Source organism: Neofelis nebulosa, chromosome 2, assembly GCF_028018385.1.
Source record: "Neofelis nebulosa isolate mNeoNeb1 chromosome 2, mNeoNeb1.pri, whole genome shotgun sequence".
In the NCBI taxonomy this organism is placed as follows: domain Eukaryota; kingdom Metazoa; phylum Chordata; class Mammalia; order Carnivora; family Felidae; genus Neofelis; species Neofelis nebulosa.
The window spans coordinates 110339490-110358069 of record NC_080783.1 but is presented as its reverse complement, the minus strand read 5'-3'; the positions used below and the strand labels follow the sequence as shown (position 1 = coordinate 110358069).

General features: G+C 59.1%; 1 protein-coding gene across 25 annotated transcripts in view; it reads left to right on the top strand.

Moving 5' to 3' along the window:
* BIN1 (bridging integrator 1) overlaps nt 1-18243 on the top strand; it is a 55180-nt gene extending 36937 nt beyond the window's left edge. For 4 of the 25 annotated variants that reach the window (XM_058715594.1, XM_058715598.1, XM_058715593.1 and 1 more), the window contains 13 exons: nt 3092-3177; nt 3378-3453; nt 4783-4865; nt 6364-6408; nt 7983-8127; nt 9464-9592; nt 12429-12536; nt 13038-13061; nt 14026-14133; nt 15056-15145; nt 15399-15509; nt 15812-15913; nt 17461-18243. In XM_058715594.1, coding sequence (XP_058571577.1) covers nt 3092-3177; nt 3378-3453; nt 4783-4865; nt 6364-6408; nt 7983-8127; nt 9464-9592; nt 12429-12536; nt 13038-13061; nt 14026-14133; nt 15056-15145; nt 15399-15509; nt 15812-15913; nt 17461-17568 — 1215 coding nt within the window. In that variant the 3' untranslated portion in view covers nt 17569-18243. The remainder of the gene's footprint in view (nt 1-3091; nt 3178-3377; nt 3454-4782; nt 4866-6363; nt 6409-7982; nt 8128-9463; nt 9593-12428; nt 12537-13037; nt 13062-14025; nt 14134-15055; nt 15146-15398; nt 15510-15811; nt 15914-17460) is intronic. The other 21 variants (XM_058715602.1, XM_058715596.1, XM_058715595.1 and 18 more) reach the window with 13 other exon arrangements.
* Nucleotides 18244-18580: the final 337 nt, after the last annotated feature.

Genomic DNA, 18580 nt, shown 5'->3' with positions numbered 1-18580 from the left:
CTAGAGTTATGGGGTGACTTTGGAGGCACTGAGTTGTTGACAGTCCTACCCTGAGGGTGGCTTGACCCTGGATCTCCAAAGTCTGGGGGAGATGGCCCTCAGGAGGTGAAGGAGGAGCTAGAGGTTGGGGCACCATCCCTGCCTGTAGAGTTCAGGACTTCTGGCTGGAGGGGGTTGGGGCCACTGACCCAGACCCAGGCTTTCTGCATAATTTTCCCTGAGATGGGTTTGGCAGGAGACCAGGTGAAGATTTTTGTTGCCTCTGGGAGACTGTGGAGCTTGGGGTGGTGCCTGTGGCTGCTTTTGAACTCCCGGGTGGGGTGTGGATAGGGGATTCTGCTGGGAGGGCCCCATCCCCCCGCCTCAGGGGAGCCACTAGGGAGGCTAAGGCATATGATCTCATCTTTGGATGTTGGACTGCAGATGTTTGGCCTTTCAGCCCAATTGGCTTTCCCATTTGGACCCAATTTTTATTTGAGCAGATCCTCTTTCTGCCCCCACCCTGCCTCACGCCTGGCTGGAAGCTGGGGAGTCTTCTGAGTTCCCACGGGCAGCTGTCTGGCTGTGAGCTGGGGCACTGTGGTCCCGGGGCTGCCCTGCTGGCTGACTTGACTTTGGGGAGATAGTGTGACCTGGTGAGGCTGTGTTCTTTAAGCTGACCAGTGCCACATATTCCCTGGGCCAGTTCTGAGCTGCTCTCCGTACTGGCCACAGTCCCCTAAAACCTGCCTGCGGGACCCCAGTGCCCCATGGCATGGTGAGCGGGCCTGTTTCCATCTGTTCCACGTGTCCGTTGGCGTGTAGCCAAGCCACCGGGGCTTCAAGATCTCTCCAGCAACGGAAAGCTCTTCCCCGACCCTCTGCCCCCTCCAGTGCTTCAGAAACAGCCAGAATATGAAGAATGTGACCCAAAGGGAATGACAGACACAGGCCCTGACTTCCAGGAACGCTAAAACGGAGCCACCCTGTTCTTCACAGGATTGCTGGGTGTGCGAACAGAGTTTGGCCTACAGCAATGAGCTGCTAGACCATCCTCAGTGTCATTGTCACCACTGTTCGTCTGGGGAGTCAGGACCAGTGTCGTGGGGTAGTGGCCGAATCGCCATGGAGAGGTGGTCTCTGGGGGTACGGGAGCTGTGCCAGAGCTCCTGGGGAACGTGGGTCTTCAGCCAGACCCGTGGCAGTTGGGTGGGAGGGGTATGTGACAGTGCCAGAACTCATTCTGTGGGTTCTACAGACCCACAGTACCTACCTGAGTGGCCGACAGTGGAGTATGGCAGGGTGGGCCTGCTGGGTCTGGTCCTCTCCAAGAGCTGCCAGAGGCATGCATGCTCAGGCAGACATTTCTTTTCTTCCTTTCTTTCTCTCTTTCTCTTTCTTTTCTTTCTTTCTTTCTTTCTTTCTTTCTTTCTTTCTTTCTTTCTTTCTTTCTTTCTTTCTTTCTTTCTTTTCCTCTTTTCTTTCTTTCTTTCTTTCTTTCTTTCTTTCTTTCTTTGTCTTTTGTTTTTCTGTCTCTTTCTTTCTGTCTTTTCTTTCATCTTTCTGTCTTTTGTCTTTCTGTCTTTCTTTCTGTCTCTTTCTTTCTGTCTTTCGTCTTTCTTTCTTTTGTCTTTCTGTCTTTCTTTTGTCTTTCTTTCTGTCTTTCTTTCATCTTTCTTTCTTTCTTTCTTTCTTTCTTTCTTTCTTTTCTGTCTTTTGTTTTTCTGTCTTTCTATCTCTTTTGGTCTGTCTTTCTTTTGTCTTTCTGTCTTTCTTTTATTTTTCTTTCTCTTTCTTTCTTTCTTTCTTTCTTTCTTTCTTTCTTTCTTTCTTTCTTTCTCTCTCTCTCTCTTTCCCTATTCCATCTTTAATTTTTAAGTTAGATTTTAAACAGTTAGGCAAGGAGCTTATTCTAGCAAGCTCCAGCAACCTGAAGATAATTGTCATCAGGAGCAGGGTGGTCCCTCACTCCTCCAGCCCCACGCCCATCCCCGAGGCTGGGCTGGCAGGGAACAGCAGGGATAGTGGGCCCGGAGCTGGATGGGACAGCTGGGTGGGCTGCGGAAATCGTGTGCTTTGTGGCTCTGGTCTGTCGCTCTGGTCAGGTGGCTGCCTTTGCCAGAGGCCTGAGAATGTAAGGCTGCTGGCGGGGAGTGTTCCCCTGGGGAGGGGCCTGCTGCGTTCCTGGGATGTGACTCAGACTCTGAATCCAAGTCACCCCCCTGAGTCACTGTTTCCAGCAGTGTCCTCCCAATGAGCTAGCAGAGCCCCTTCTCTGCCTGGGGTCTGTGACTCACTGCCACCCTCACCAGTCTCCGCCTTCGGCTCTGGGATGGGGCCTTAGCGCCACCTGGTGGGTGTCAGCGGGTCTGGAGGGCGCTGGGCCTGCCAGGGTGAGGGCTTTGGGGGTGAGCCCTGGAACCCTGCCTGGCAACCTAACTCCCTCCTCCCCTGGCCCTGTCCTCACCCCCATCTTTCCCCTGTCCTTCTTGGATGCCTGAGCAGCTGCCTCTGGGCTCTGTGTGGTGGGGACAAGTCACAGAGGAAATGCTGCTACCACCTCCTATAGGGAGGTGAAATGCAGGCTGGGGGCTGGGGCTGAGTAGGAGCCTACCCTGAGAAAGGGGTACTCAGGCAGGGACAGCAAGGACAAGGCCAAGGGAGCTGGGCAGCAGGCTGACACTTAGTCTGAGAGGGGTTCATGTGTAAGTGGTCAGGGTCGCTGCTGGGCTGGGTCGGTGACCTTCCTGTGCCCCAGCCTCTGGGCCCCTTGTCTGGAGCCTTCTTGTTGTGCTCTGCTCATTCCTCCTCTCCCTCCTGGCCTACCTTGGCCTGACGGGGATGGGGGTGGGTGGGGTGTCCCTTTTACCATGGGGGTGGGAGGTTAGGGGGAGCAGATCTTGGGGCTGGGAGGTTAGGGGGAGCAGGTCTCGGGAGGTGGGAGGTTGGGGGAATAGATCTGAGCGGGTGGGTAGGAGGTTGGGGGAGCAGATCTCGGGGGTGGGAGGTTGGGGGAAGCAGGTCTTGGGGGGCGGGTGGGCCTGGCCCGGTCCCAGCTGGCTGGGACAGAGGCCTGGCGGAGGGGAGGGGAGTGACGGGTCTTGCCCCTCAGGCAGAGGAGGAGCTCATCAAAGCCCAGAAGGTGTTTGAGGAGATGAACGTGGACCTACAGGAAGAGCTGCCGTCCCTGTGGAACAGGTGAGTCCCCAGGGGTGAGTCCCCAGAGGTGGTGGCGCTGAGCCTTGGCTTCCCTCCTGAGGATGTCTGTCCGCTGTGCCCTGTGCCCTCCCACGGTTGGTGTCTCTGGCGAAGGTGGAGGTGTGTCGGTGTGTGTGTGTCTCCTGGGCCGCCTGCTGACCTGTGTGTTCTCTTTGCCCCTCCCTCCCTCCTTCCCACAGCCGTGTAGGCTTCTATGTCAACACGTTCCAGAGCATTGCGGGCCTGGAGGAGAACTTCCACAAGGAGATGAGTAAGGTAGGTCCCGGTGACCCCTTTGGGCCACGCTCTGCTGCCAAGGGCCAGGGTCAGAGGCAAGGACGGGGCCGGCCAAGCTCCCTCTTTTCCTGCTGGGGCTTGGTGCACACTAGTGACCACAGTGCTGCCTCTGGGCCTTGGGGAGAGCCACCTGGTCCTGGCCTCCAGGAGCTCCCCGCTCTAGAGTGTCCAGGCCCAGTGGGAGTGCTGGGGAGGCTGTGAGCAGGGCCCACATGCCTGGCCCCTGCGCCCTCCTCGCCCCGTCCTATCCTCCCTGCCTGGATGGAACCAGCCCCTCCTGAGGTTTCAGTGTGTTCTCAGGCGACACTGGCTCAGGGAGCTCTGAGAATGCTGGCCCTTTCCCCGTTCGTAAGCAAATAGTCAGTAAGTTCCTAGAATTTCTCAATTTTTTTCTCATGTTTCTTAAGACATTGAAACGCATCTGCTTTATCTGCCAGAATCCGGGGTAAGAAGGGGTCTGATTAGCTTGAATTCCTATGTTGTATTATTTTCATTTTAACTGGCAGTTAAACTACACAGCAGAGTTGGAGAGACCCAGTGTTGGCAGCCCCTCCCTCCGTGCACTTGAGGGGTCGCTGACTCTGTCTCTTGGGCCCAAAGGAACCAAGTGATGGCGGTGGAGTCCAGGCCCAGGGCAGGAGGAGAAGCAGCAGCTTGGGGCCTCTTCCTGAGCCACCACCCTGACTATGATTTCCTGCCTTTTAGGTCTTCCCATTCTTTTCCTTCCTGCCTTTAAACATTTGAGACAACTTATGAAAAGTTTAAAAAGGGAAGAGGTGTTTGGGGGAAGAAAACATTTATGTAAAGTAGGAGGAAAATTCAGTTCTGAGCTTCCTAGTAGCCAAAGCGAAAGAGGGAAATTTTTTTCAACAGTGAGAATCACTGTGTACATGGGATAAACCTCTTCTATCCTGTCTGTGGTTTTAGTGAAATCTTTGGCAGTTGTAGGGTGGCCTGAAAACATCTTGGCACAATGACCTTAACAATTAGAATCAACAGTTAGTTTGCAAAAACAATTTAAAAACATTTAAAAACCGTACAAGCTGCATGAGGCATTTTAGGAAATTTCTACAAGTAGAAAGAAGAGAGAGGATGGTCCTCAGAAGCAGTAACGATTAGTAATGTAGCCCACTCCATTCTTCCCCTTCGTTTTTCTGGTTTGGTGTGCAATTCCCAGCTCCCTACTCCTGGTAAGGGACGGGGAGCAAGAAGGGGTTAGGTATGGGGAGGAGCAGGGATGTTACTGGGGAGACAGAGGTGTTTGGTGGCCCCAGAGGCTCTCCCCACCTGCTTGCTGTCCCCTTGCAGCTCAACCAGAACCTCAACGATGTGCTGGTTAGCCTGGAGAAGCAGCACGGGAGCAACACGTTCACAGTCAAGGCCCAGCCCAGGTGCGTGTAGCCCAGCACTGTCTGGCCGTCTGGCTGAGGGTGGGGTGGAGGGAGGTGTGGTCTGGGGCAGGGTCCTGGGGCAGAGCTTGCTCATTCCTGAAAGACCAGGGCAGGGCTGTGTCTGCCCCGCCCTGGGGGTTTGGCCTCTCTGCTCAGGGGGACAGGTTAGGGTACCCCACATTCCTCTGGTGTGTGGCATCAGAGAAGGAGCACTCCTAGACAGTCTGAGTGTCACCTGACACCTGAGCCTGGGCCTGGGCCTGGCTTCCCCTCCTGTGGAGCCCAGCAGCCAGGGTGCCTGCAAAGCCTTGGAGGTGGGGCCCGGGGACTCCAAGCTTCCGTGCTGATGTGGAGCCACCTGGAAGGGGAGCCTTCCTCCCCCAGCAGGGGCATAGTGCCACCTTTTCCTTTCCTTGTTCCTGGGAAAGCCCAAGTCCCTGGATGGTGGCATCCTGCGCACGCACAAAATCATCCTTGTTCCTGTCCTTGGCCTGGTCTGGCCTCTCAGGGTCCCCTCCAGCTGCGAGGAGATTCCTGCTTCCTGAGGGGAAACCGTGAGGGAGGAGGGAAGTGCCTTGCCCTCTGGCTGCGGGTCAAGGGAAATGACCTGGGATTTCCCTTCCGTTTTGGCTTGCACCTGTGACAGCACAGCCCACAGGGTATGGATGGACCTCAGCTTCCTCTCTGTGAAACGGGGAACGTTTATCTGCGTCTTGGGGCAACTGGGGGGCCACGGAGGACTAAGGAGTTATTCAGGGAATGTTGTTCTTCTTCTTCTCCCTGAAAATGAACCAGAATGTGTGTGACTGAGAGAAAGGAGCCCACAGGGGGCCCTGAGGCCAAGGGGTGAGCAGGGGGCAGGGTAGGGGTGGGGAATCAAGGCCAGGTCCCTGCAAGGAGGAAGGGTCTCTCCCTGTGCTGGGCCTACAGGTAAGATGGGAGGGTGGTGAATGGAAGCCACCTGGGCAGTGCAGCGGCTGGACCCAGGCTTCCTGTGGGAGAAGGCTGGTGTGAGCCGATGGGGAGGGGAATGGAGGGGATGGGGGGAGTGGAGCTCTATGAACCTCCTTCACTGCAAGGTGGCCCGTTTTGCAGCCTGGTTGCTTCCTTTCAGAGGCCTCCCAGCGGCCAACTGCACCCCCCTCCAGGCACTGTGGGCCCCCAGAGCCCCTGTGTGCTGAACCACAGGCAGGGTGGGTGGCCAGCAGTCTCCCTCAGCTGGTCAGCCCTGGTTCGGGGCTGCACCCTCTCACTTTGTCAGCTCTGTTCCAAGGCGCCTGGCTGCATGCCCAGGTCAGTGGGGTTCCTGGGACTGGGCGATGGGGGTTAGGGTTAGGGCAGGGTCAGGACCTCTTCATGGCCTTTGAGCTTTAGGGGAGGCTTTGCCCCTTGGCACCCCTCTGAGCAGAGGGGTTGCTGATGAGGAAAGGGAGCAGGCCAGCCTCAAATTGGGCGTTTCCCCAAAATGAAGGCCTCTGCGTCCCGTCCGTTCCCACAGAAAGAAAACTAAACTGCTCTCCCGGCTGCTCAGAAAGAAGAACAGGTACCGGCACCGAGTGCTGCATTGTGGGGGTGTCTGGGGCCGGCACCTGGCCGGCCGACCCCTGTGCATGCGCCTAGCATCCTGCTCCGAGGGTGCCACTAACCCCTAACCTGTGTCCCCTGTTTGGTGCTGCGGGCAGGGCTGTTGTGGGAGGGAGCCGGCGGGGCGGCAGGGCTATGCTGTGGCCTGTGTGTGTGTGTCGTGGGGTCGGAGGGCTCAGGGGCTATCCGGTGGGAATGAGGAGGGCAGACAGCCTGAACTCGGTTGAGTGGGTTCCTCTGTGTGCCACAGCACGTCCACCTGGCTGTGGCCCAGACCAGGAGGTTCCAGATGGGAACATGTGTCCCCAGACGGGAGGAATGTAGCCAGAAAGGAGCCTCGGCGAGAGGGGAAGGGGAAGGGGGTCTTGTAGCACAGTGGTGGGTTTTAAAATCTGTGTGTGTGTGTGTGTGTGTGTGTGTGTGTATACTATGTTTATATGTATGCTTTAAGGAGGCAAATACATTCCCACGAAACACAAATTCAGTAGAGATGAGAAGGGACCACGATGTCTCTCACACGCCTGTCCCATCATCTCAACACCACCCCCCAGCCCCACCCCACCCCCCAGGCTGTGTGGTCAGTAGCTTCTTTGGATCCTTCTAGAACTGCCCTGTCCAACACTTGCCCCGGGAGGCTGGTGAGCACTTGAAATGTGGCCAGTGTGACTGAGCAGTTGAACTTCTGGTTTCACTTAATGTAAATATAACCTTCAACAGCCACCTGCGGCTGGTGGCTAGTCTTTATCGGTACCGTCCCATGGTTTCCTTATGCAAGAACAAACGTACATTTTCATTTTCTGCCCCCTTGCCCCCAAGTGGTGCTCATGTGAGAGACTGCAGCCTCTCACCCCCGGATGCCACTCTGTGGCCCTCTGCCCCAAAGGGCCTGTAGGCGCAAAGGTGTGGATGGTGACCGCGGTGTGGGTGGGAGCATGGGCCCTGTGAGTCGGGCAGTGGTCAGTGTCCCGGTGTGAGTGGGTGGACTGGCGGGGAGGCCGGCCGAGGCATTTGGGGGCTGGCTGAGGAGGGGGGCCCAGCTAGGCACAGGGGCCGCTGCAGGACGTGTGGGATGAGACTCATTCGCCTCTAGGATGTTTGGCTTTCTCGTGCTGTGGAGCTCGGCTCCCTGGTGGAGCCCAGCAGTGGCCTGTGGGTGGCTTCCCTGAGGACCAAAGACCTCCAGCTTGGAGTTCCTCCCGGGCCGTCACTGTCTCCAAGGCAGGCCCTGTGCCCACACCCTTTGTTTCCACCCATTCTGAATCACGCGTACACGAACTTCTCACCTGTAAGCACGGGGACACACTCATACACACGTGGACATCGCATTTTCACGGTGAATTTATGTGAACACACACACATACACGCTCTCCAATTCACATGTTAACAGACACATGCTCATACGCGCATGCACATGCATTTCCACACGGATCCGTGCACACATCCCATAACAGGCACACCTGTGCATTTGCACATTCCCTTTTGTACGCAGTGACTTCCCTCCATTGAGCTTTCTCCCTCGTCTCGCCTCCACAGTGACAACGCCCCTGCAAAAGGGGACAAGAGCCCTTCGCCTCCTCCAGATGGCTCCCCGGCCGCCCCGGAGATCAGAGTCAACCACGAGCCTGAGCCGCCTAGCTCAGCAGCAGCAGGGGCCGCCCTCCCCAAGTCCCCGTCTCAGGTAGGCACCGTGCCCCCTCCCCTGCTCCCTCTTCTTCCTCCTTCTCTCTCCTTCCCAGTCCTCTCCCCAACACCGGCCTGGGCTCCCCTCAGCGGCCCTGCCTTCTCCTGGGAACGCCTGTGACCGTGTGTCTCCCTCTGCTCCCCCACAGCACCCTCTCCTTCCCTCTCTCCCTGACCCTTGGGGCTGCTGACCTCCTCATCTTCCTTCCCCCCCCTACAAGGGGCTTGGGGCCCTCAGCCCCAGGGCATCCAGATCTGCAGAGGCCGTTGCTTTCTGTCCTCCTTATCTTCTCTCTTGGCATGATGCCATGCAGGACCTCCACAGGGTCAGCGAGGGAAAGGGCTCGGGGAGGGGAGCATGAGGTAGCCAAGGGGCACAGGCCCTGGGCTTCCAGAAGCCTCCCCCAAGAAGCTTGGCCCCCACTCCTACCCCCACCGGGTTCCTCCAGCTTTCTGCCATGTCCCCAGGAGCTGGCCTGCGGCCCCGTCTGAACTGATAGGCTTTCCCAGCTGTCAGCTCCTGGCAGCAGCCCTCTTGGTGGTTGGCCATGACCCTCCCCACAGCTGATTAGATGTGAAGAGTGTGACAAGAGCCCACACTTGAATAGTACTTGCTCTGGGCCCAGCACTATGCCACCACTTCCCACATTTTCATTCATTAAACCGTCACAGCCACCCTGTGAGGCAGATGCCCACCCCATCTCAACAAGTGAGGAAACCAAGGCTGGGGGGCGGGGCATGGTTCCTGACTTGCCGGAGGCCCTCCATGGGCAGGTGTGTGGCCATCCTGCCTGGCCCTCTGCTGGGCCCTGGCTCTTGCTCCATGCTGGCCTCCATGGGTGACAGACAAGAGAGCCTGGGCCCCTCCCACAGGAGATGCAGAGAGGGTCCTGGAAGGGCAGAGAGCCCAGGTCATAGCTATTTCTCAGCGACAGCTTCTCTCCTCAGTGTCTCACCCAGGTGGGTGACAGCCCAGAACTGCAGCCCCTCCCCCGCCACCCTGCCCCCCGGGCTCTCCCTTCTTTCTCCTCTTCTTTTCTGTTCCCTCCCTGTCTCTCTCCTTTCACTTCCTCCCCCTCCTGTCCCCTTCTCTGTCATCCACTCTGTCTCTGCACAGCATTTCTGGACCTCCTGCTTCAGTCTCCCTCTAGGGGTGGCGCTGTGGTCCTGCGCCTCAGGCAGCCGTGACTCTTCTTGTCTTCCTCAGTTACCTGGGTGGGGCCAGGGCCTGGGGTGTGACTAACCGTGGCTTTGTCTCTGTCTGTCCCCCCTCCCCCACCCCCACGCTCTGCTGTGCCTCGCTGTGCGGCCCCTCACCTGCTGCCGACCCACAGCTCCGGAAAGGGCCACCAGTCCCTCCACCTCCCAAACACACCCCGTCCAAGGAGGTCAAGCAGGAGCAGATCCTCAGCCTGTTTGATGACACGTTTGTCCCTGAGATCAGCGTGACCACCCCCTCCCAGGTCAGCCGCGGCCACCGCGGCCCAGCTCTCTCTTACTCTCTCGGGACATGCATGGCCTTCTTCCTTCATCCCACGCCCTGCGCCTCTGCCTCAAGAGCCAGAATCTGGCCTGAGAGGTTGGCCCAGAGCCTCCCCCTTGCTCATTCATCCACCCCTCCATTCATCCTCCCCCATCCATTTCTGAGCATGGACTGTGGCTAGATGCAGGGACACAGGCAGGTGGTCCTCGGGCAGCCGGTCAGCTTGGTAGTGGCCTCATGCTTCCACTGGTGCGATGGGTGAAGAGGCATCAGCAGGGAGGATCCCGGCCAGTCCAGGAAAGGCCTCCTGGAGCAGGTGACATTTGCCAGGTGGCTGCAAGTAGACACATTGCTTCAGCCAGAGTCAACAGTGTGTGTGTATGTCAGGAGGGGTAGGACATGGGCTCAGGAGGTCAGAGTTCAGTGTGTGCAGAGTGCAGCAGTGGGGCAGTGAGAGGAGGCAGGGGGGAACACAGTTGGAAAGGCCCTGGAAAGTCTGGCCAAGGCACATAGACTGTAGCTCCCAGACATGCCGACTGGCCTTAGGAGTGGGACAGTGCTTGGGCCACGGAGCAGGGCTGCTGCTCGGAAGTGTCCCGAGAAGGCATGTAATGCTCATCCATAAGTGGACAGAAGGAGGGCTGAGCAGGAAGGCTACTGCGGAGGCACGGACGTGGGCTGTACAAGGTCAGATGGGTTCGCAGAGGCCACTGTGTGCTCAGCCCTCCAAGCCTGCCCTCCAGGCCTCGAAGCCAGGGCCCTTCCCACTATGGCCTCGCCTGTGGTGCAGGCTTGCTGATCCCAGGCTGTGGCTGGCCCGTGCTGGAGGGCTGCCCTAGAACTACTCTGCCCAGGGCCTCTGGTTGCTGCCTCCTGCCTGCTCCTTTGCACAAGCTCAGAGGCCTGGGGTTGGGGGGTGGGGAGAGGCGGTGCAGGGCAGAAGGTGAGTGTGGAAGGAGAGGCGGTTGGGAACTGAGGATGGTGGTCTCTGCTAAGAGTGGCCTAAGGCTGAGTGGGCTTCAAGCTGGGACAGAGTTCTCTGAGTTAGAAATAGGAACTTCCGGTATGGGGTGGCTGGGTGGGCAGGTGGGCGATTTGCTGGCTCGGGCCCGGCAGGCCTGGGAGCCCCTGTCTAGAAGGTGACCAAGGCCGGTTCAGGGGCCCCTGAGAGGGGAGGACACCGGGTGGCATGACCTCCGGGACAGCTCGCTGCTGGAGCACTCACCAGCCTGAGTAGGCCTCCGCCCTAGAGGTGCACATGAGGGACACGGGGTCACACAGAGCGCTAAGAAACGCTCAGTAGGGGATGGTGCCAGCCCCTTATTGACACGACCTTGTTGGGTTTTCACCTGAGCTGTTAGGAGGGGGTTCTTGCCCCCGTTCAGCAGGCGAGGACCCCGTGGGCCTGCCCGGCAGCCACACCGCCCTCACCGAGCGTGTTGGCCTCTCTGTGCTCACCGCATGCCTCCTTGCTACCCCCTCTGCTCACTCCAGGGACCCAGGTCTCTGCCCGGGGGTGGGAAGCCTACACCGTGGGTGCTGTTGCTGGGGGCTGGGGTGGGCTGTCTGTGATGCTGTGCTCACAGGGCTGCTGGGCAGGGCTGAGGTGAATAGCCTGCATCCTTGCACCGGAGGACAGTTGTGGTCCTGCATGGTGGGTAGCTGGCTCGCTGGGAGGCAGGGAGGGAGGATGTGGTCTGCCCTTTGGTGCCCCTGTCCCCTTGGAGCACAAAAGGGCAGCTGTCTGGGCTTGAGTGACCTCTGAGAAGGAGCTGGTGGTGGGGCTACTTGGGGGAGAGAAACACTGCTACCAGCTGGCAGGGGTGGTGGGGCACCTACAGGCCATGCACCCACGGTGTCTTGAGCACTCACTCACTTAGAGAGGGCAGGGTCATGGGGACAGAGCAGTGGCCCCAACCCCAGCCTCATTAGACAGGGATCAACCCAGGGAAAGTCACTAGTTGGGGGTGGGCTTGGGGCAGGGGCTTGGGACTTGGGGCCCCGTGTCCAGGAAGTGAGACCACTCAGCCCGGGCTCTCCGAGGTCTGTGCCTTGTTCCCTGAGCTGTGGGACAGCTGGCACCTAGTGTTCTCAGAACTGAGAGTCTCAGGTCTCTGCTGACAGGCCGCAGCTCCGCTGTGAAGCCCCTGGGGAGCCCGTTTCCCCAGGACCCAGGTCTTGGGTCCTTCTAGACACAAGGCTTTAGGTGGACGTGGACAGTCTCCTGGGGCCATGCCTGTTACCAGCACATTCCTGGGTTGCACTCAGGCCCGCTGAATGGGAGTCTCTGGGGGTGGGACCTGCGGTTTGAATACAGGTGCCCCCAGTGTCGGGGAACCCACACCTAAGATTTGGCTCCCAGGCGGTGTGTGTTGGCTCAGTCCTGTCCTCACTCTGTGGAGCTGGCGGGTGGGTGGGTGTCACCACAGGTGAGCTGTGTGGGGCAGCGAGGGGGGCCTGTCCTAGGGAGGGCGGTGGACTGTGCTGCTTCTGGGGGGGCAAGGGTGAGGCTGGGAGAACCTGTGGGTGTGGGGAGCAGAGAGGAGCATGCACCGGGAGCCCACCATGGTCTGCAGGACAAGGCAGACCTCTGGCTGGGCTGGGCTGGCGGGTGGCTACCCCAGTGGGCCTGCTGCTGATGTCTGAGGGGGGTGGCGGGTGCGGTCCTTGTGTGCGTGGAGCTCGTGCCAGGGTCGTGGTGGGGGCAGTGCTCCCACGTGTGAGGCAGACGTGAGCATGTGTGCCTGCTGTGAGCTCCCCGTGGAGTGCTCCCAGCCTGTCACTAATTGCCTTCCTCCTCTGCCACTGCTGCCAAGTTTGAGGCCCCGGGGCCTTTCTCGGAGCAGGCCAGTCTGCTGGACCTGGACTTTGACCCCCTCCCGCCTGTGGCGAGCCCCGTGAAGGCGCCCACACCCTCTGGTCAGGTTGGTCTGAGCCCACCACCACCACCACCTGCGGACCTGCGGGTCTCTGGGGCGCCGGGCCGTGGGCTCATGTCTGGCCATGGGTGCCCATCTAAGCCACCAGGCCTTTAGGGTCCTGGGGTCAACAGGCTTTCCTCCCACTCACTGCCCTTCCCCTGGTGCCCTGGCCCCCTACCGCCCCCTGGCCCTGCGCAAGAGGAGGGGAAGAGCAGACACGTGTCAGGGAGAGGGCCCTCTGGAGGAAGGTCAGCTGAACACTCATTTGGTAACTTGCGGCCTCGGTCAGCCTCCTGCCCCTCTCCTCGCAGTGGCTCTGTGTCTGGGCACTCCCTGGCAGGTGTCCAGGACTTGGCCCCCTGGAGACCCTGGAGCCTGGCTCCGTGCTGCCCTGAGCCCGTTGGGCTCCAGGGCCTTGGGGTGGGGGTCCCTGGGGACTGCTCGTCTGCCCCCGTCACTAACCTTTGCACTAACTCTGTCCTTCTCCCCTTCTGCTGCGCCTAGTCAATTCCATGGGACCTCTGGGAGGTAAGCTGTGTTTGCTCTGTGCCCACCCCCAGGGGGAGCTGCTCCTCCCTGGCCCACCCTGCCTGGTCCTGCACCTGGCCTGCTCACAGGTGCACACACACGCACGCCCGGGCTGGTGCTCGTGTGCGCAGGAGCTGGCCGTCACTGCCTGTCTCCAGGTGTCCCACTGCTTCCCCTCTGCCAGGCCCTGCGGGGAAGGGGCTCTTCGGTTTAGCCAGAGAAGGTCCTCTGTGGTTTGGCTCAGTCGTGGGGTCTGTGAGTGGCCCCGTAGGATGGATGTGGTGTCCTCCTGCTGGGCTGCGGCCTGCGAGGTAGGGCAGCCTTGGGGTGGAGGGTCTTCGTCCTTGAGAAGGTTTGTGTCTGTGGGGATCCTACAGGGCAGCGGCATCGGGGAGATGTTGGGATAGAGGACAGGAGGAGGGTGGCTCGAGGGACAGGAGAAGCAGGGTGAGGCCAGGTGCCCTTATGCGAGCAGGCCTGCTGGGGCAGTTGTCCTCATCACCTGGGGGCTTAGGCACAAGGCTCAGGGAGGGCGTGGGGCCGCACTACCACTATGCAGCTTCTGAAGGAGCAGGAGCCGCTGTGTGCGAGTGCTGGGAGCACTTCTCCCAGGAGCTTGAAGGCTCCGAATAGCCTTGCTGTGGAGGAGGCCAGAGGAAAGCCTGGCACGGGCAGCCATTTTAGCGAGGGGCCTTTGGTGGGTGCTGAGCCGCGTGTGGCTCGTTTGTGCCTGCTCATCCCTTTGTCAGGAGTAGGAGCAAGGAGGTGGGAGTGGTTTTCCCTTCAGAGGGTCCATGTGTGTCCCTTGATGGGCCAGGCTGCCCGCCACAGGCACCCAGTCTCCCCTCTGCCAATGCTGGGCCGCTCATGACTCTCTTCTCTTGTCTTGTGCCCTTGCCCAACACCCCCTCCTCCCTGGTCTTCCACCCCTCCCGCCCTGCTCTCCCTGGTGGCCCATCACTAGCCCACAGAGAGTCCAGCTGGCAGCCTGCCTTCCGGGGAGCCCAGTGCTGCCGAGGGCACCTTTGCTGTGGCCTGGCCCAGCCAGACGGCCGAGCCGGGGCCTGCCCAAGTAAGTGCCCATCTGCCAGCTCCCAGTTGTCCCCAGTCCCTGGGGGTGTAGCGATGAGGAAGAGCCTGGAGGAGGAGGCACAGGATGGACAAGGCCACTGTGGGCCTGAGGGTGAGGTCAAGGCGGTGAACCAGGAGGCCCCTAGGATGGGGCTTACCACTCCTGCTCGCTGTGATTTAGGCCAGATTGGCCCCTCTCCCCCTTGCCAGCCCCACCCCAGCCTCCCAGCTTAGGCCTCCTGCAGTGGGAGGGAGGAGAGTTCAGAGCATCTCTCTGTTTGTGGCAGGTAGTTTCCAGAATTTTCTCATTTAACTTTCACCCTAACCTAGACATTTCCTCCTTTTACAGATGAGGAAGTGGGGGCTAGAAAGCTTGAGTGATTGATTGTGCCCAGAACTCGGAAGTGGCCGAGTGTGAGTGTTGGCCCAGGTCAGCCTGACTGAGGCTGGACAGTGTCCACTCTGCCTTGGCCAGGCCCCTCCCCCCATGGTGCCCATCACTGTGCTGCCCCCCTCCTTGGGGAACAGGTGTCCAGGACTGGGCAAAGGCTGCTCCAGCCTGCCCTGAGTTGTTTGGCCAGGGACAGGCACTTGTTGCTGTCCCCAAGCGTGGGGGTCTCATGGCTCAGCCAGCAGGCCAGGCAGGTGGGAAGAAGCTGAGGCCTGGCCAGGCCTTGGGCTTAGAGGACAGGACCTGTGAGGGAAGGTCGGGGTGGCATCCAGGGGCCCGTGTGGCACGTCACTTGGCATCTCTGTGCTGCCAGCACCTTCTCCAGCAGCTTCCCGTGACAGGCACCCAGCCTCTCCTCCAGGAGCTCCCTGTACTGCCCAGCTCTAGACACTGCTGCTGTCCATGGCCCTTTCCTTGTCCTGGTCACAGTGTCCGTCCCGTGTCTGACCCCATGCCGGCATTTGTGTTGCAGCCAGCAGAGGCCTCCGAGGTGGCGGGTGGGACCCGACCTGCGGCTGGAGCCCAGGAGCCCGGGGAGACAGCAGCAAGTGAAGCAGCCTCCGTAAGACGACAGGGACCAAGACCCTGTCTTTTCTTTCCTGCTGTCTGCCCGCCCTCCCGCTTGTGGCTCCCTAGCCCTGTGTGTTCCCTGTGCTCCTTGCTCTGTGCTGGTCCAGGTCATAGTTCCCGTCGAGGAACCCGGAGGCAGACCAGTCTGGCATCAGTCACAGACACCCTCCCCTTCCCTTGCCCCTGTGGCCCCTGCCCTCTGGGACCCACTCCCTTACCACGCTGACTGTGCTTCCTCCCCTCAGAGCTCTCTCCCTGCCGTGGTGGTAGAGACCTTCTCAGCGACCGTGAATGGCACTGTGGAGGGCAGCGGTGGGGCAGGACGCTTGGATCTGCCCCCGGGGTTCATGTTCAAGGTACGCCCGGGCCAGCTTGACTCCACAGCCTCTGCTGCCATCTGAGCCGACGGTGCCCTGGCGGTGTGGTCACCCCCTTTTACAGATGAAGACCCTGAGCTGGGAGGCTATGTGGGTTTGCCCAGAGTTCCCCTGCCCCCACTCCCGCTGCTACCCAGTGGGCGGGGTGGCGTCTTGAGCTTTTAGGATCTCCTGTCAGCACGCTGAAGCCCCCACAAGGCCTGGTGCACCGTGCTAGGTTGCAGGGGGGGACCAAAGGGGTCTGCGGGAAGGGGTGTTGAGCTCTTCCCCAACCTCTGCAGGTACAGGCCCAGCACGACTACGTGGCCACCGACACGGATGAGCTGCAGCTCAAGGCTGGTGATGTGGTACTGGTGATCCCCTTCCAGAACCCTGAGGAGCAGGTGAGGGCCCTGGCTGGCTGAGGCGGGAGTGGCCAGCAGGGGGCAGCAGAGACCTGCCAGCTACAGACATGCAGGCACAGCGCCAGCTGCTCTTCCTTCCTCCTGTTAGCTCCTTCTCTCTGTCTCTGTGCCCTTCTCCCCTGACTCGTTTTCCCCTCCCTTCACCTCCCCCACTCTCTCCCTTCCCTTTGGCCCCTTTCCTGGGCCATCACATCCCCTACCCCGGTCTCCTTTCTCTGTTTCCTCGGTCAGCTCTCCTTCTTCCTGGGCTCTGCCTTTCTCTCAGTTTTTTGCATCCAAGTGGCTTTCTTTCTCCCCTCCTCCTTCCCCTGCCCCTGTCCTCCATGGCCTCCTCTCTCCTGGGACAGGATCCCTGGCCACCCCTCTGTGAGCCCTCCTGCCCGGCAGTGAGCTGGCGAGGTGCCCACTCTGCAGCGTCACATTGGGCTGCCTCCTCCAGGCTGGCCTTGCCCTCTGCCCACAGGCACAGTGTGTGGGTTCCAGCAGGCCCCCTTGAACACCCTCAACTGTGTCCCCAGCTGTTTCCCAGGCCAGATAACTCCCAGACCCTCCCCCTGCTGTGGCTTCTCCTGGTTAGTTAATGTCACAGTGAGCTCCAGCCGAGACTGGGGCTGGTGCAGAGCGGGGACTGCCCTCTAAATTCTGACAGGCTGCTGGTTTGGGCCGGGAGGTTTGAGTGCCGAGGGTTTCCTGGGCCCAGTACTAAATCTAACAGCTTCCTTCAACCCTTGGGTCTCCACTGGTCTTCTGGGGGCCAGCCCTGGTAGGTGGGATTTTAAGTGGAGTCCTGGCCCCCAACCCACAGTGGGGGTCATGTGGGTGGGTGGACGAGGCTCAAAAAGGACATACATAGGCTCTGTGACAGGCAGGTAATGACGTAACAAAGGCCTAGGGAGGTCCCAGGCAGAGCAAGGTCAGTGATGGCATCTGCCACGGCCAGAGGTGTATGGCCCCTGCGGACCTAGGGATTGGGGTCTGGGGCTGGGAACACTGCCAGAACTTGGGTAGATGGTCCCTGTGAGGAGTCAATATGAAAGCAAAGGCCAGGTTTGAGTCTGAGGGCTTGATGGGGTGGCCTTGGGTCACTTGAGGTGCGTTTAACTGGTCAGTGCTCACCAGAAACTTCTGGTATTGTTTGTAGAAGTCTGGAAGGACAGCCAATGTGCTCTGTGAGCACCAGACAGTGAGAAACTCCTTGGCCTGGGATTGAGAGATTTTAGACACATTCAGACCAGCACAGCAGTTAGGTTGCCTTTGTAGAGAGAGGAGAACTCACCCAATGACAGTTAAATCCACATGCTGAAGGGCGGATGTCTCCTGGCTTGGGCAGGTTTGGGTCTGGGATAGCAAGGAATGCTGCCTGGAGGAGGCATTCTTTCAGTTTGGGTGTGACAGGCTAGAGGAAACGATCAGGCAGAGGAGGGGACATCCTCCCAGCAGATCTTAAGTGAGCCCCATGTCCTGTAGGGTTTGAGTGCCCTACGTCCCCATCCTTGCGTGACCTGGGTGCCCTGTTTTGCTCTCAGGATGAAGGCTGGCTCATGGGCGTGAAGGAGAGTGACTGGAACCAGCACCTAGAGCTGGAGAAATGTCGGGGCGTCTTCCCCGAGAACTTCACCGAGCGGGTTCAGTGAGGGCAGCAGCTGCTGCAGCTGTCTGGGCATGTGGAGAACACCTTTTCCCGAAAAATGTGTGTGTCTTTCTTTCTTTCTTTCTTTCTTTCTTTCTTTCTTTCTTTCTTTCTTTCTTTTTCTTTCTTTCTTTCTTTCTTTCTTTCTTTCTTTCTTTCTTTCTTTCTTTCTTTCCCTTTCTTTCTTTCTTTCTTTCTTTCTTTCTCTCTCTCTTTTTTTTTTTCCTGATTTTGTTTTTGAACTTTTGAAAAGCGAAGGGAAATCAAGAGAGAGACCTAAGCCAAGAGGTGTTCTCCCAGGGATTAGGTTGTGTTCCAAAGAGTCTGGTTTCGGCGATTCCAGTGGCATCACCAGTGTTCTTGAAGCTGCCGTGTCCTCTAGTTGAGTTCCTGGCCGCCCCCACCTCCCACCGCGCCCGCATGTGTGCCTGGCCGCAGGGCCGGGGCCTGGGGGCCGCTGAGCCGCCTCGCTTGCCCGAAGCTTCGGGCCAAGCAGTCTGGGCAAGTGTCCTCTTTCTCCTGGCAGCTGCTGTGGGTGGGGTCGGGTCTCTCCAGAGACCTGGGGGCCCAGACATCAGGCTGGCCTGGCCCTGCCCCGCAGACCGTCTGTGTGCTGTTTGAAAATAAACCTTAGTGTTCAAAACGAAATGAAACAAACTGAACAAAAACCCTCAGAAAATGTGTGTTTGTTGTATTTGTTCTCCCTCTGTTTCTGTCTGCAGTGCAGTGGAACCGTGATTATCGGTGGCTTTTTCTACTGGGACAGTCCACCCCCCCTTAACCTGCTGCCAGGGCAGGTGCTGCTGGGCCGGAGGCTGCATTCTGGCTGTGGCCCCAGCAGCTACGGTGTGCCCGACAACACTTCCTTTAGAGCTCTTCTGGGTCTGGACCCTGCGGAGCCCTTCAGCCCCTGCCCCCTAGCGTTTTTAGTGGTGGTTGGTTGGGATACAGGAGATCAGGGGCTTGAAGACTTAGTTGCCTGCTGCCTTATTTATTAATTTAATACATGTGAGAAC